Raw genomic sequence first — 16,795 nt, 5'->3', positions numbered from 1 at the left:
CCTCCGCCCCCACCCCCTCTCCGGCCTATCACCCTCACCTTAACCTCCTTCCATCTATCGCATTCTCAACGCCCCTCCCCCAAGTCCCTCCTCCCTATCTTTTATCTTAGCCTGCTTGGCACACCTTCCTCATTCCTGAAGAAGGGCTTATGCCCGAAACGTCGATTCTCCTGCTCCTTGGATGCTGCCTGACCTGCTGCGCTTTTCCAGCATTGCATTTTTCAGCTCTGATCTCCAGCATCTGCAGTCCTCACTTTCTCCTACACCAATTTTGTGACAATTTATAAACGTATATTATGTTCAAAAGATTAACATAGTATTACATACCAATCAAAGCATTGTTTGTGATACTTTGCAATTGCCAATAATTAAGATTTGGTTGACTCAAAATAAAATAGACTCTGATTTCCAATATCTGCAGTTCTCACTTTTGCCTCATGGATTTTATTCTGCTTGGCCAGAGCATTCAGTCACTTTGGCACAATTATTTAAAATAGACTTTATTCAGCTGTGTTAAAGCAAATAACTACAATTTGTAAGGAGTTTTACACTGCAAATGTAAGAAGCATATTTTTGGGAAAAATCTCAAATTGGCTGATAATTTTACTGTCCTGTTTTCATCAGCATCACATGCATTTCCTTTTAAGCATGAAATAAGAAGCTGTTTGACAAAAATTAAACATTATTTAAATGAGAGTAAGTTACCTTTAATATGGTTTATTAGGTTTTCTTGAAGAGTGACAGCCTGTGCCTGATGGAAGGAGATAGCTTCAGGAGGCCAACAATACCTTGTACTCGTATCTTGGCAATGCATGTCCAACAGATAGAAATAGGTGCGTTTACGATGGCTAATGGCACTTACAAATGGCCAAAACTAAGGTGAGTTTGACAATCTTAACCCTATTATGTCATAAACATTTTCATAAATGCTAAGTTGCTCTTCCTCAGGGATGTAATTTTATCTTGTGCAAATAGCTATGTTTATGTCGTAAAGTGAATTACTGTTGCATTTTGCATGAAGCTGCTTTTCTTATCTTAATGTTTTGAATGTATAAATCCAGGAGTTCAACATCAAACCTATCCATTAAAAAAAATTGCTAACTGATCATTTGACTATACCAATTGTTACAGACCAGAACAAACCCCCTCAAAATTTTTAAGAAGACATCTTAGACCCTGTCTTTTTCTTCATTTCAAGATAAGTGTAAGGCTTTGTGTTCTAGATGCAATTCATTTGGACAAACTATTCAACTTTAAACAAAACACAATTTATTTTTACACAAAGTTAAAGTACAGATAAAATAAAAAGAATTGGTTTATCTGTAACTCCATCTAAATGCTCAACAAAATAATATATATATATAAACTACTACTAATTAACTGTTCCATTATAGTTACAGCCCATAAACACACCCTTGGCAAAGGCAAATTCAGTAAAATAGATTGTCTCACATGCAATTCTCACAGCATGAAGAAAATCCCAGTTTTTAGAGAGAGATGAATAAGAATTGATACATCCAGCTTCAAGAACTTAGCAATTGCAGAAAGCTAAAACTAAAAATCCTAGTTCAGTGAGAGCTTGACCAAGTATATTCAGGCTGCTTCTGTTGTTCCAACTTTTAAAAAAAAACTCTAAGGCCTCACAACCTGTTTATTGGCTTTGAGCAAGCTGCCTGGCACCTCTGTCTCAACCTTTCTTCCTCATAAAAATTAGGACAAAGGACACCTCTTAAAGCCACAGATGATGCAAACTTACATTTTCAGGCTACCAAAACCCAGTATTGCATTCTTTTGCAGAGTATTCTTCCAAACTGGATGACTAAAGTAATTGAGGGTTTGGTTAAGAAAAAGAAGGAAGCATATGTCAGGTATAGACAGGATAGATCGAGTGAATCCTTAGAAGAGTATAAAGGCAGTAGGAATAAACTTAAGAGAAAAATCAGGAGGGCAAAAGGGGACATGAGACAGCTTTGGCAAACAGGGTTAAGGAGAATCCAAAGGGTTTTTACAAATCCATTAATGACAAAAGGGTAACCAGGGAGAGAATAGGGCCCCTCAAAGATCACCAAGATGGCCTTTGTGTGGGGCTGCAGGAGATGGGGGAGATGGTAAACAAGTATTTTGCATCAGTATTTACTGTGGAAAAGGACATGGCAGATATAGAATGTAGGGAAATAGATGGTGACATCTTCAAAAATGTCCATATTACAGAGGAGGAAATGCTGGATGTCTTGAAATGTATAAAAGTGGATAAATCCCCAGCACCTGATCAGGTGTACCCTAGAACTCTGTGGGAAGCTAGGGAAGTGATTGCTGGGCCTCTTACTGAGATATTTGGATCATCGATAGTCACAGAGAGGTGCCGGAAGACTGGAGGTCGGCTAACGTGATGCCACTATTAAAGAAAGGTGGTAAGGACAAGCCAGGGAACTATAGAGCAGTGAGCCTGATGTCGGTGGTGGGCAAGTTGTTGGAGGGGATCCTAAGGGACAGGATGTACATGTATTTGGAAAGGCAAGGACTGATTAGGGATAGTCAGCATGGCTTTGTGCATGGGAAATCATGTCTCACACCCTTGATTGAGTTTTTTGAGGAAGTAACAAAGAGAATTGATGTGGGCAGAGAAGTAGAAATGATCTATATGGACTTCAGTAAGGCATTCGACAGGGTTCCCCATGGGAGACTGGTGTGCAAGGTTAGATCTCACAGAATACAGGGAGAACTCACCATTTGGATACAGAACTGGCTCAAAGGTAGAAGACAGAGGGTGGTGGTGGAGGGTTGTTTTTCAGACTGGAGGCCTGTGACCAGTGGAGTGCCACAAGGATCAGTGCTGGGTCCACTACTTTTCACCATTTATATAAGTGATTTGAATGTGAGTATAAGAGGTATATTTAGTAAGTTTGCTGATGACACCAAAATTGGAGGTGTAGTAGTCAGCGACGAAGGTTACCTCAGATTACAACAGGATCTTGACCAGATGGGCCATTGGACAGAGAAGTGGCAGATGGAGTTTAATCTAGATAAATGTGAGGTGCTGCATTTTGGGAAAGCAAATCTTAGCAGGACTTAAACGCTTAATGGTAAGGTCCTGGGGAGTGTTGCTGAACAAAGAGACCTTGGAGTGCAGGTTCATAGCTCTTTGAAAGTGGAGTCACAGGTAGATAGGATAGTTAAGAAGGTGATTGGTATGCTTTCTTTTATTGGTCAAAGTACTGAGTACAGGAGTTGGGAGGTCATGTTGTGACTGTACAGGACATTGGTTAGGCCACTGTTGGAATATTGCATGCAATTCTGGTCTGCTTCCTATCGGAAATATGTTGTGAAACTTGAAAGGGTTCAGAAACGATATTGCCGGGGTTGGAGGATTTGAGTTATAGGGAGAGGCTGAACAGGCCGGGGCTGTTTTCCCTGGAGCATTTAAAATGCATCTGGATGGGTATATGAATAGGAAGGGTTTGGAGGGGTATGGGCCGGGTGCTGGCAGGTGGTACTAGATTGGGTTGGGATATCTGGTCGGCATGGATGAGTTGGACCGAAGGATCTGTTTCTGTGCTGTACATCTCTATGACTCTAAGCTGTAGTGGCCAGTTAGTGAGAAGATGTACAGAGGTTCAGTGTAAGGTCAACAGTTAATGTTCAATTCTTATTCCAGCTGAATCATAGAATCATTGAACCCCTGCAGTGTGGAAACAGTCCACACTAACCGATTCCCCTACCGTATTGCGCTGCATTTCCCCTGACTAATACACCTAACCTACACATCCCTGAACACTATGGGTAATTTAGCATGGTTAATTTACCTAATCCACACATGTTTGGCTTGCGAGACGAAACCGGAGCACTCAGAGGAGTGCCCACACGGACACAGGGAGAATGCTCAAATGCCACACAGACAGTCACTTGAGGCTGGAATTGAACCCATGTCCCTGGTGCTGTGAGGCAGCAGTGCTAACCACTAAGCCACCATACCACCCTATACAGCTGAGTTTGATTTCGCACCTGAAAGTGAAAGGCAGTGGCTAACACACACTGATTAAAAAAAATGTCAAGGAAAACGGCATGGGATAGTTTTAGCAGGCAGTGAATTGAGGATCTGCCTTCAGGCAAAGAGGTAACGGAATGGAATTCTGCCAAGTTCTTCAAAGTTATAAGAATATTCTTAGGGTTGCATTTCTGCTCAGAGACAGGAAACAGGAGTTGTACCTGTTTCCAAGACCTGAATCCACTCTTGAAGGCAACAGTCACTCATCTGAGATCCTCCCTATCCAATTAAGAGTGGCTGGCAGCTCTGAAAGCTGAAGGGTTAATCAGAGTTCCTACAGAATTACACTGGGCAGCAATAAAAGGTCAGTAACTGAGACCATGCGACAATGTGTAGCAGGATTAAGCAGGAAGATTGGTGTTGGCTATCCATGCTAATAGTGTGAGGGGATGCATTACCCATAAAACAATACCACCGAGTGATAAAGAAGACATTTAGTATTAAGTATAGGAGTTGGAACATCATGTTGATGTTGTACAGGACATTGGTTAGGCCACTTTTGGAGTATCGTGTACAGTTCTGCTTGTCCTGCTACAATGTGAGATTGCCTTTTGACCAACTTTTTAAAAAAATTCCAACTAAAAGAAGACAAAAAGCAGCTGAGCCGCTGCTGAGGATGTAGTGGGGGAGAAGAATGCCTGTTCGGGCAATCTTTGTCTGGAGTCTCACCCAGAGTTAGGCAAAGAGAGTTTCTCAGCTCCAGGTACTTAAAATGCTCCTGTGGTGTCAGGAAACTAGAGGCATGCTGGGAAATTGTAATTGCTTTCTTAACGGCCTGTGGCAAGGCATGTTTGGAGTTTAATCGGCTGCCTGTCCTGTAAGGGAAGGCAGGGTCTATTAGTGGCAAGTAGCTTTGCCAGGGCCCAAACCCAACATACTGGTAGGTATTTTCTGTCCCTCCACCACTCCACGGCCTTGGCTGGGCTTTCTTTTCAAAATTCTGGATTAGTGTGCTGAAAGAGCACAGCAGTTCAGGCAGCATCCGAGGAGCCCTCGGATGCTGCCTGAACTGTTACGCTCTTCCAGCACCACCAATCCAGAATCTGGTTTCCAGCATCTGCAGTCATTGTTTTTACCTTTCTTTTCAAAATGCCAATATCCAATAATTACATGACCTTCCTTCATCCCACTTTGCCTCCTTCTGCAATTTAGAGAGTCTAATACAGCTTGCAAATTGGTGAATCTAGTAAACCTGAACCAATGGCCAAAGGAGCAAATGAGCCTTATTGTCCTCATTCCTTTTAACAGAAATTGTTATCATCTACTGTTACTTCACCCTGTGTTTTGAGTATTCAGATTGCGGTCTGTAATAATAACGGTTCTGCATTAGTTTCTGGTATGAATCGCGCCACTTTATTAAAAAAACAAATTATCATGGATATTAATGCAGTGCTTACTTATAAATTTTTGGATTTCTTTTAAGGAAAATAGCCAAAGTGATCAGTCAAATTCGTGCATTTCAAGAAAAGCACTACATGTTCACCCCTGATCTGGAGCTGCAGGCACATTTGAGGCACCAAATATCTCACTTCAGTGAAGTGGATATCCATGTTCTTGCTGCAGAAAACAAAACTAATTTTTACCAGTTGCCAACTGAAGGGCACTCACGCAAGATACAAGATACACTTCGTAAGGTGAAAGCAACCTTCCAGTAATACGTTAAAACTACATACCTATTCTTCAAAATAAACTTCCATTCTTTTGTTTGGAAGACTAACTGATAGTGTCTTCCTGAATGTTCCAGCAATTTGTATAATTAGTAGAAAGTAAATTTATATTATTAAAAAAAAAACAAATATTGCTTTTACAGATTTCTTTTATGTTTCATAAGGGATTTGTCAGAACACATTATAGTACACTTTTATTATCCAGTAAAATTATATCTAATTACAAGCACCAGTACTTTAGAAACTAAATCAGTCTTTATATTTAATACAGAAAAGCAAGTTCCAAACAATTTAAATTTAGCACATAAATGCTTCCCTGATATTATTTTATTTTATAATTTAATCTTGCTCAGGAAATCTCTTAAACATATTCATCAGTGTAGGCACTGATCTTCATTCTATCAAGGTCATGTAGAGCATTAACTTTGGAAAGGACTGGTGTGCAAAGTGTCCTGTCTTTGTACTGTATATTCTATGTGAAGACCATGCATGTATTCTTCATTTCTTTAATCGATCCTTTCTGTACTTTAAGTTCAAAAGTATCAATGGGAGTTTGTTTGGGTAGTGTATGAAATGAATGATAAGCTGCTAAAACATAACTGGAAATCCACAATTTTCTGAGTCATTTAAGGAAGTTGTTGACAAATGTATATTAATTAGTTTGCCAAATGCAATGTTGGAATTTAATCAGGAAGGGAAATTATCTGTTTAAACTGTGTTTTATTTGGAGCCTACAGTTTCATTTGCATGTCAGCTTATAATTTATTTACTACATGTGAGAATATATTGAACCTATTTTCTTTGATAATGTACAAATACTTGCTACAACAATTGTCTATTGCATCTTGTATTGCCTTTGCCACATGGTAAAATATTACAAAGTTTTCCTGTATTCTGCACTCCTCCCAGTTTGAAAGGCAACTCGCTGGAAGCTCTCAGGCAGTGCTATTAGACAACCTACTTCTGGGAATGGTTTGGATTCACCATGGATGCAATTACTGACAAAGTAATGAGAAGTGCACTAGATAGGCAGCAGGGTGTTTAAGGTGGGAAATGGAATTTCAAATAATAATGGATGGATAAAAACCGAAAGAACGACAGATGCTGTAAATCAGAAACAAAAACAGAAGTTGCTGGAAAAGCTCGGCCGGTCTCGGAGCATCTGTGAAGAGAAATCAGAGTTAACATTCTGAGGAAGGGTCACCAGACCTGAAACGTTTACTCTGATTTCTCTTCACAGATGCTGCAGAGAAGATACGTAGGACCAGCAACAAGTGCTCTCCCAAGCCACCCACCATCCTAACTTGGAAATATATCTCGGTAGCTTCATTGTCGCTGTAATAAAATAAAATCATAAGATTGAGGAGCAGAAGTTGGAAGTTCAGCCTCTCAAGTCTGCTTCAGTGAGATGACAGCTGACCTGATTGACCTCTACTCCACTTTTCTGTTCCCTTATTGATTAACAATCTATCTATCTCAGCCTTGACTAAGTGACACAACTCTCTGCAGTAACGAATTCCACGATTCACTACACCCTGAAAAAAGAAATTCCTCCTCCTTTCTGCTTTAAATGTGCAAGACCTTATTCTGAGATTTGGGCCTCTGGTCCTAGACTTTCCCACAAAGAGAAACAACCTTTCTGCACCAAACCTATCAAGCCCCATAAAAATCTTGTATATTTCAACAAGGTTGCCTCTATAGGCCCAATCCTCTCAACATCTCCTCATAAGACAGTCCCTCCATTCCTGGTATCAGTCCAAGTGACCTTCACTAGACTGTCTCCAATGTCAGTATATCAATATGTTAAAACTTTTCATAATATTCCAGCTGTGGTCTGATTATTTCCTTGTATAGTTTTACCCAATGAAATTGAATGCTAGATTTTTATAATCCCAAATCAATCTGTTCGACAGCTTTCTCCAGTCTTTCTCTGTTTAAATAATATTCAGCTCCTCTGTTCTTTCTGCAAAAGACAAAACCTCTCACTTTTCCATATCAGATAAAACCTGTATCCCTCTGCAGACTCTGACTCATCCTTAACACTTACCTTCCCCTTTATTTTTGTGCCTTTGCAGATTTATCAATAGCATATTCACTTTCCTCATCCAGGGCATTAGTATATATAGTTAATACTTGTGGCTCCAGTATTACTCCCTGTAGAATACCACTAGTTACAGGATGCCATCCTGAAAATGCCCACTTACCCCAACTCCCTGTCTTCTATTAGTTAGCCAAACCTCAATCCATGCAAATACACTGCCTCCAACACCATGAGTTCTTCCCTCACCAAATAGGCTAATGTCTGGCACCTTATTAAATGCCTTCTGAAATTCCAAATATATTACATCCAGTTATCTATCTTGCTTGTTGCCTCTTCAATTCTGGTAAATTTGTTTGGATATGATTTCCCCCTTTATGCTGACTTTGCTTGAGCTCACCACTACCTTCTAAGGAGCAACTAGGAATAGGTAATAAATGCTGGCCCAACCAATGTCACCCTCATCCCATGATTGAATAGAAAAAAAACTAATGAGAGTTCACACTTCTCCATAACTACACCAGTGTCAGAATAGCAAAGAATTGGATTGACTGTGGATTATTCTAACCCAGGTCAAAAACATGCATGAATAAAGTTAATGTTCACCTAATGCAAGTTTAATGCTATCCCACCAGGTGAGTTGGAAGTGTTGGCTTGTGATTGGTTTCATAAGGCTTCCCACAATGCCAACTGAGGCCCTCAAGTGTGTAATTAATTTCCGCTTAATGATTCATCCAAGTATTTCTATATTAAACCGGTGGTTGCAGCGCATTGGTTACACAGAAAGTTATGGGGAAACCTTTTTCAGAAGCACTCAGAGCCTGATTGAAGGAATTAGCATCAGGAATGTCTCTTTCTTCTGACCTCCCTTCTCCCTCCTTCTTTGCTGACTCTCTTCTGCCAACCTCTATCTTGCCCTCACTGATAGAGTCACAGAGTTATAGAGATATACAGCATGGAAATAGACCCTTTAGTCCAACTCATCCATGCCGATCAGATATCCTAACCTAATCTAGTCCCATTTGACAGCACTTGGCCCATTATTCCTCTAAACCCTTCATATTCATATACCAATCCAAATGCCTTTTAAATGTTATAGTTGTACCAGCCTCCACCATTTCTTCTGGCAGCTCATTCCATACATGCACCACCCTCTGCATGAAAAAGTTGCCCCTTAAGTTCCTTTTAATTCTTTTCCATCTCACCTTAAACCTATGCCCTCTAGGTTTGGACTCCCCCACCCCAGGGCAAAGATCTTGTCTATTTACCCTTCAGGGCAAAGATCTTGTCTATTGATGCCCTTCATTATTTTAAAAACCTCTATAAAGTCACCCCTCAACCTCCGATGCTCCCTGGAAAACAGCCCCAGCCGTTTAGCTCAAACCTTCCAATCCTGGCAACCTCCTTGTAAATCTTTTCTGAACCCTTTCCGCTGTGACCTGGGCCCCTTAGCAATTGTGTGCCTTTGGTGATTGCGTTGCCACACTAGCCTCTGCTTGCTGGGTGACACTGATGGCAATGAAGAGCTGCCAGGCTATGATTCGTTGACAGTTCTTGAGGGGCAGGTGGGATTTCCATCATAATGAAGACCCACTGCTAGCCATCCACATTCCTGACCAGCACTTAATATATCCATATATTTTTTATTAATTTTGTTTTACTTGACAGGGTAGATGCCGAGAGGCTGTTACTCCTGCTGGGAGAATCTGTAATCAGAGGGCAACATTGCAGGTTGAGGGGCCACATGTTTGGGACAGGAATGAGAAGATATCTCTGTACTCGAGGTTTTGAGTTTTTGAAATTCTCTGACCCAGGGTCTGTGGATGTTCAATCGTTGAGTATGTTTTAAGGATAAGATAAACTGATTTTTGGATTCTAGAGAGCCACACAATATGGATTTTAGGCAGATGTAGTGTTAGGCTGAATATCACTCATGGTCTTATTGTATGATGGAACAGGCTTGATGAGAGAGATTGCTTGCTGCTTATATTTCATATTCTCTTTGGTGTGTAATATGAACTTGCCTGAGCTGGGCAGCAAATCAAAGCTAAGGTGAAGGGCCTCATTATACATGCTTGACTGAGAGCCTAGACTCCCATTAGTTTGTACACACGGAATACCTTTACTTGATTGAAAAGTCCACAACCTTTTTTTTCTGTGATCTATTTATGTCACTCGTTCAATCATAACTTAAGGAAGATAAAGAGATGTCCGATATGTATAATTTATATTGTTGATATTCTATCAGTCTGTTTGATTGACACTTTTATAGAGAGGTAATAATAGCAGTTGTTTTGGAAGAAACTTACTGTTTTTAAGCAGTTTTCTTTAAAAGGAAGGTGATCAACCAGAACAGACACAACAGTTGAGGCAGACCAGGATGGAGTGGCTCTTGAGGGAGGATTTCAAGCCAGATTGTAAACATGAAGAATTGTGATGTTTAATGAGATGTGATGACGTACCATGTCATTAACATGTAGGGAGAATGAGTGGGACCTGTCTTGATCACAGTTGCTACTTGATGTGCATTGTATGGTATTCAATCACAATTACCCATATAAACCAAATGTTGATTTTAGGGATTTAGAATACAATTATAATTGTTGATTGTATTACCATTCTCACATTGTAAAATTTATTATTGTTTGTTGAAACCAAGAAATCTTGCGGTATTATTCTCTTAATAAGTCCCCGAGATTTCATACTCTTATTTTTCAGTTAGATGAAGTAACTGGGCCCCAGCTAGATTGTAACAAATTGGTGATCTGGTCTGGGATTATAACAGATGAAATGCCAACTCACATCTAAGCAGACCTAACCCTCACTTCCATGCTTGCTGACAAACTTGCATTCCAAAAGGAAAGATTTCATCCCTGTGGGCCATTGGTTGAAAATTCCCAGCAATGAAAAGATCTTTGAGAAAAATTGCTGGGAAAAGGATATCATGGTGCACCAATTGTTTCTTTGCAGCAAGCGAGAGCAAAGAAAGTATAAGCATTAGTAGATTCGAGAAACAAATTTCAAAATAAATATTTAAAAAACACATGTAAATCAAACAGTAAATATATGCATGAACATGAAGCTTCATACATTGTGTCACTGATTTTTCACTGATGGTTGGACTTGTTGCAGATACTTATTTGGTATGTTGTCACGGAAAATGGGATCTAGAGCCATTAGGCTAAGTCAGAAGGTCCTGTAGTAGCAGTTTTGTCTTGGAGTAATGAAAGTCATGAATTCAAACTGCACTTCCAAGACTTGGCCACATAATCTTGGTTGATACTCCAGGAGATGAACTGCCAGAAATGCCAACTTGTAGGAGATCTCAAACAGAGGTCCTGGTTGTCCACTCAGGTGGACAAAATGATTTCCATGATATCATTTGAAAAATAGCAGGTTAGCACACAAATGCCCAGGCTAACATTCTTCCTTTAAAAGATCTCTTTAAACAGTTTAGGTCATTAATCTTGTTGCTGTTGTGACATCTGTATGTGTGCAAATTGGCTGCCATGTTTCCCATATTACAAATGATTACCCTTCAAAACTAATTCGTTGACATTAAAAAGTTATGGAGTGACCGAAAATCATACATGACATGATATCATTGCAAGGCTTCCTTTCAAAGTTGCTCATTTGCACTATAAGTTGTGAATAAGGAGAGACCATTCTAATACCCCTAAAAGATATGAATATGTACATTCTATTTAAAGTGAAGTGAGGTGATGTTATCATGGCCCTCATTTGTTGAAGATCAAATTGTGGCTGATGCTATCAAAAGTGAGCATTCAGTTTTGCAACATTGCTTTTGAAATGCTAACCTGCTTAAAGAGAAAGCCTGTATTGGTAGTAGTTGAAAGGCATTTGTGCTAACAAATAGTAGAGTACTTTGGCAGAAACTGTTGAAGACAACCAGGAAATTCTTGGTTAAAAATCACACAACACCAGATTATAGTCCAACAGGTTTATTTGGAAGCACTAGCTTTCGGAGTGCTGCTCCTTCATCAGGTGGTTGTGGAGCTTATACTCCTGGTATTTTGTGATTTTTTTAATGTTGTACACTCCAGTGTAACACCGGCATCTCCAAATCAGGAAATTTGTGGATTGCACCTTACACTGAGCAGAATGGAATTCCCATATTATTACAAAATGCTACTTAGAATGTAAAATAGAGACATGTTTAAATGTCAGCGAAGTAATTCAAGAAGAAGGAGACCCACATATCGTAACCCATTTGCATGACAACATTGGTCCACAAAACTTTGCTGCACCTCACAATGGAGCAAAGCTTTTAGAGGATTAAGTTCAAGAGACAGGTTGTACAGACCTATGTAGAAAGTGAGGACTGCAGATGCCGGAGATCAGAGTTGAGAGTGTGGTACTGGAAAAGCACAGGAGGTCAGGCAGCATCCGAGGAACAGGAGGATCAACGTTTTGGGGATAAGCCCTTCATCAGGAATTCTCCTGCTCCTTGGATGCTGCCTGACCTGCTGTGCTTTTCCAGCACCACACTCTGTACAGATCTGTGAAACTATAAACCATACTCCAGGGCAGACACAACACTTCTACTGGCATGCATGATGACCAATGCCTTGAAAGTTCTTTGGCTATGGGTCTCTTCACAGATCCCATGGGATAAGGGTAATATCAATTAGCAGTGTATTCATACATTTAGGTGACTGAAGCCTTATTTGAAGGAACAAATGCTCATGGGAATCAGAAACTCAAACCTTAGAGTTGTTTCAAATGACTATAATCCCCAAAATGCCTTCTAGACTTTCTTTCCCCAGCCAAAAAATGCCCCCTGTAGGATTTGCACAAAATTACACAAATGGGATCATCTGGACTAGAAGTTGTAAGTTAATTCCAAGCTACTATGGATGGCTCAGGATATCTTTATTTAATGGCATCCATCAAAGTCCTATTATTTGCTGATACCCTGTGGCTGGCTCTTGGATGATTTGGTTCATGGTCATTCTGCAGTAATTAATGGGGCATATATATGCACCAGGCCTATCACAGAACACATGCTGAAGTAGCTTCCCTGGTGTCTTAGTAAAAATACAAAATACTGGAAACACTCAGGTCAGGTCAGATAACATCTGTGGCAAGAAACAGACAAATTAATGTTTCAGAACTGGATGAGATCACAGGATTTAAAATTGGAAAAGAACAAAGTGCAAAGAAGCTAGATACACACACCTAAGCAAATTGAGGTCCATTCATGCAGAATATCCAACTTGCGCCCAGCAGAAGGACTGGGAAGAAAATTATTCTTAATAAGTCTTATTGGGGTTAGACAGCAAAGTTGATTTGAAGCCAAAATCAGATCAGGTCTGATTGTGTCAAATGCTACAGCAGGCTCAATGGCTGACTCCTGTAATATGTTTCCTATTTCTAGGACTTTCTGCAGAAATGAGTAACTGTGTGATATATGAGAAACTAGTGTTCTGTGACCGCATAGATCATCAGTTCCTGTCTGTAACAACCAGCCTTGTTACTTTTTCAAAATTAATAAACCAATGCAGGTTTAAAGTGAATTTCAGAGTTGAATTCAAACAGCAAACCAGTTTCACAGAATATTGATGAATATATTATGTTTTGTCAAAAAATGTAACATCATAAAGAATTATGAGTGGTAACACTGGCTCTTCCAGCAGTCTAATTACATGTGTGATAATATAGCATGAAGCCATTTTAACCAGCAACTCTGAGCTGATTTAGCTGATCTCATGTGGAGTAAAGATTTGAGCTTCAATCCACTGCTCATTCCCCCATCACCACCAAAACCCCAGATCTTTGGCTGGCTCTTCAGTGACCCCTCAAAACACTAACTCTAGACATTGTGCAAAGAAAAATTGAACTCAACTGCATTGTCTTGCATATTTGAATTGACTGCTACTATGCACTGTTTAGCTTATGCACGATGAAAAGTGACACACTTACAGAGAACATTTTCAAGTCCATGATCTATATGTAAGCAACAAGAGTCAATCACACCCGAAGATTGAGAAAAAAAATTTAACTGACAACAAAATTACAATTATTCATTTTTCCATAACTTTTATTTGACCTAACATGGAAGATATTTTTGTTTTCATATTCATTTACTATTGTTTCAGTCCTCATTGCAAGAATGATGCGAGTAGTAATCATATTATTGATAACACCATTATGACATCAGTAAATATGTTTTGAAGTCTTTTTATTGTAATTATAATAATTGATCAGTGCTCAACTCATTTGTGATTTTTATACACTGGGTTACCCAACAGAAAACTTCAATGTAAGGGGCATTTTTTTTCTAATCAGTGGGAATGGAACAGGAAAGTGATTTAAAAGGAGTGGTTCCATTTACCTTCACAGGTTTTTATGGTAGGTAGAAAACTCCTGCTGGACTTCAATTGAATACTTAATGATATGGGAAAATTGAAATCCTGTAGTATACTTCAGAGCCCAATGGAATTTTAACTGTCTATAAGCGAGACACCTGCCACAGTTGCTATTCCAGGTAAACCAGACAAGAAGCCAGAAAGGCCTAGTGAAGCAAGTAACCTGAAGAAATGCTCTTCCAAGTGCCAAAAGAAAAGTCCAAGACTCTTGCATCATGGGTTCCCTCTCCTAGCAACCAACAATTGCAAAGTTCTCTGTGCACCAGTAATCTCCATTCTGAGTTTGTTGTGATTAACCTTCTTCAGACGCTGATGGACTGTCTCTGACCTGACTAATTTTAGTCCCTGTCTGCTAGCTAGCTAATACTTTCCAGAAGTAGACTGGATAGATTTAATTGAGGGGTGGAAATAAAAATCTTCTCAGCTTCCAACATACTCATGTGATAGATTGTTATCTACTTGTAGGAGAAAGTGAGGACTGCAGATGCTGGAGATCAGAGCTGAAAATGTGTTGCTGAAAAAGCGCAGCAGGCCAGGCAGCATCCAAGGAGCAGGAGAATCGATGTTTCGGGCATGAGCCCTTCTTCAGGAAGGGCTCATGCCCGAAACGTCGATTCTCCTCCTTGGATGCTGCCTGACCTGCTGCACTTTTCCAGCAACACATTTTCAGCTGTTATCTACTTGTCACCAAGAACTAAAATTCATCCTTTCTTAGTCTCCAGCTTTGTACAGTACTTGAGCTTAGAAACAAGGGTAATACTAAGTGGTTCTCTACAATGATAATATATCCCTTTGGAATCACCAGTCACACTTTGTATTTGAATTATGTACTTAAGATGCATGGCAAAAATGTACTTTATCAAAATCAAATAAATTCTAATGGCCACTGTATACTGAGTAGTTGTTACATTTGGAAATGCATAAGAAATAAAATGTATTAATTTTTGTATTGTATTAACAATAAAGTGTATTGTCAAAACAATATATTTGAAATTATGCAGACACCTCAGAAGCTCTAGTAAAAAATATACCTAATAGGCTATGACTCAACATTAAAGAATGACACTGCCAGGTTTTACATAAATCCTTAAATAAACAAATGACAGAAAATAAAATACTGTGCAAACAACAGCTTGAACTGTAGATATTATGGACTGGCTATTTCAAAATTGAAACTGAAATAAAAGAAAAAAATTGTGGAGGTAGCATATGAACTTTGTTGTTGACATGTTTACTAGTGTGTCTATTATTATTGTCTGACATTACCAGGGATTGATGGCACCTCTCAGGCAGACAACATTGGCAATATGATGGGATTTTGGTTTTCATGAAGGGTTCCTTGATATAGAGAGTCATAGGACAGGGGGCCTGTCAGCCAGGAGCAATTTGAATTGACATTTTGAGCATAAGCCTTTCATGGTGGGGTGGATGGTGAGGACCGGGGGTATATATCCTGTGTTCGGCACACCACTCATGCCCTCCACCTCCTCCATGACTTTCATTTCCCCAGCCCCCAAGGTCTCATCTTCACAATGTACCCATCCATCTGCCATGATGAAGACCTCCAAGCCCTCCATTTTTTCTTCTCATGCAGACCCAACCAGTGCCCTTCCACTGACACTCTCATTCGATTAGCTAAATTGGTCCTCACCCTCAACAATTTCTCCTTAGAATCCTCCCACTTCTGCCAGACCAAAGGTGTATCCCTGGGCACCCGCATGGACCTGCGTCTTCATTGGTACGTAGAACAATGCATCTTCCGCAGCTACGCCGGCACCATTTTCCACCTTTTACACCGCTACATTAATGACTGTATGGGCGCCAGCTCTTGCTCCCACGAGGAGGTTGAACAGTTCATCAACTTCAGTAACACCTTCCACCCCGACCACAAGTTTACCTGGACCATCCCGGATACCTCCCTCCCTTTCCTGGAACTCTCCATCTCCATTTCTGGCGACCAACTCCACATGGACATCCACTACAAACATGGGAGGTGTCCCAAACATCGAACAGAACCCTCCGGTCCTCACTTTCCACTCCACCAAACTCCAGATACCTTGCATCATCCTCTGCCATTTCTGCCACCTACAACCAAACCCCACCACCAGGGATATATTTACCTCCCTACCCCTATCTGTGTTCCAGAGAGACCATTCCCTCTGCTACTGTCCATGTTAGGTCCATGCCCCCCACCAGCCCATACCCTACTTCCAGCACCTTTCCCTGCCACCACAAGAAGTGCAAAATCTGCACCCTCACCTCCGTCCAAAGCCCCAAAAGGTCTTTCCACATCCAACAGAGATTCACCTGTACTTCCACACACATCATCTGTGTGCAACTGTGTCTGTTGCTCGTGATGTGGTCTCTTAGACAATAGACAATAGGTGCAGGAGTAGGCCATTCAGCCCTTCGAGCCTGCACTGACATTCAATACGATCATGGCTGATCAGTCTTAATCAGTATTCTCTTCCTGCCTTATCTTCATAACCCTTGATTCCACTATCCTTGAGAGCTCTATCCAACTCTTTCTTAAATGAATCCAGAGACTGGGCCCCCACTGCCCTCTGGGGCAGAGCATTCCACACAGCCACCACTCTCTGGGTGAAGAAGTTTCTCCTCATCTCTGTCCCAAATGGTCTACTCCGTATTTTTAAGC

General features: G+C 40.3%; 1 protein-coding gene across 11 annotated transcripts in view; it reads left to right on the top strand.

Annotated features, from left to right (window-relative positions):
- LOC122561108 (kinase non-catalytic C-lobe domain-containing protein 1) overlaps positions 1-16,795 on the top strand; it is a 351,506-nt gene that overhangs the window by 201,596 nt on the left and 133,115 nt on the right. For 8 of the 11 annotated variants that reach the window (XR_006314907.1, XR_006314906.1, XR_006314909.1 and 5 more), the window contains exon 29: positions 725-879. Coding sequence is in view for 7 of the 11 variants with exons in the window: in XM_043712542.1 (XP_043568477.1) it covers positions 725-879 (155 nt within the window). In the remaining 4 variants the exon portion in view is untranslated. Of the gene's footprint in view, positions 1-724; positions 880-5,468; positions 6,836-16,795 lie in introns of those variants that run through there. The other 3 variants (XM_043712543.1, XM_043712544.1, XM_043712539.1) reach the window with 2 other exon arrangements.

The sequence above is a fragment of the Chiloscyllium plagiosum genome, chromosome 22 (genome assembly GCF_004010195.1).
Source record: "Chiloscyllium plagiosum isolate BGI_BamShark_2017 chromosome 22, ASM401019v2, whole genome shotgun sequence".
Taxonomy (NCBI): Eukaryota; Metazoa; Chordata; class Chondrichthyes; order Orectolobiformes; family Hemiscylliidae; genus Chiloscyllium; species Chiloscyllium plagiosum.
This window is presented reverse-complemented; position numbering and strand designations above follow the sequence as displayed.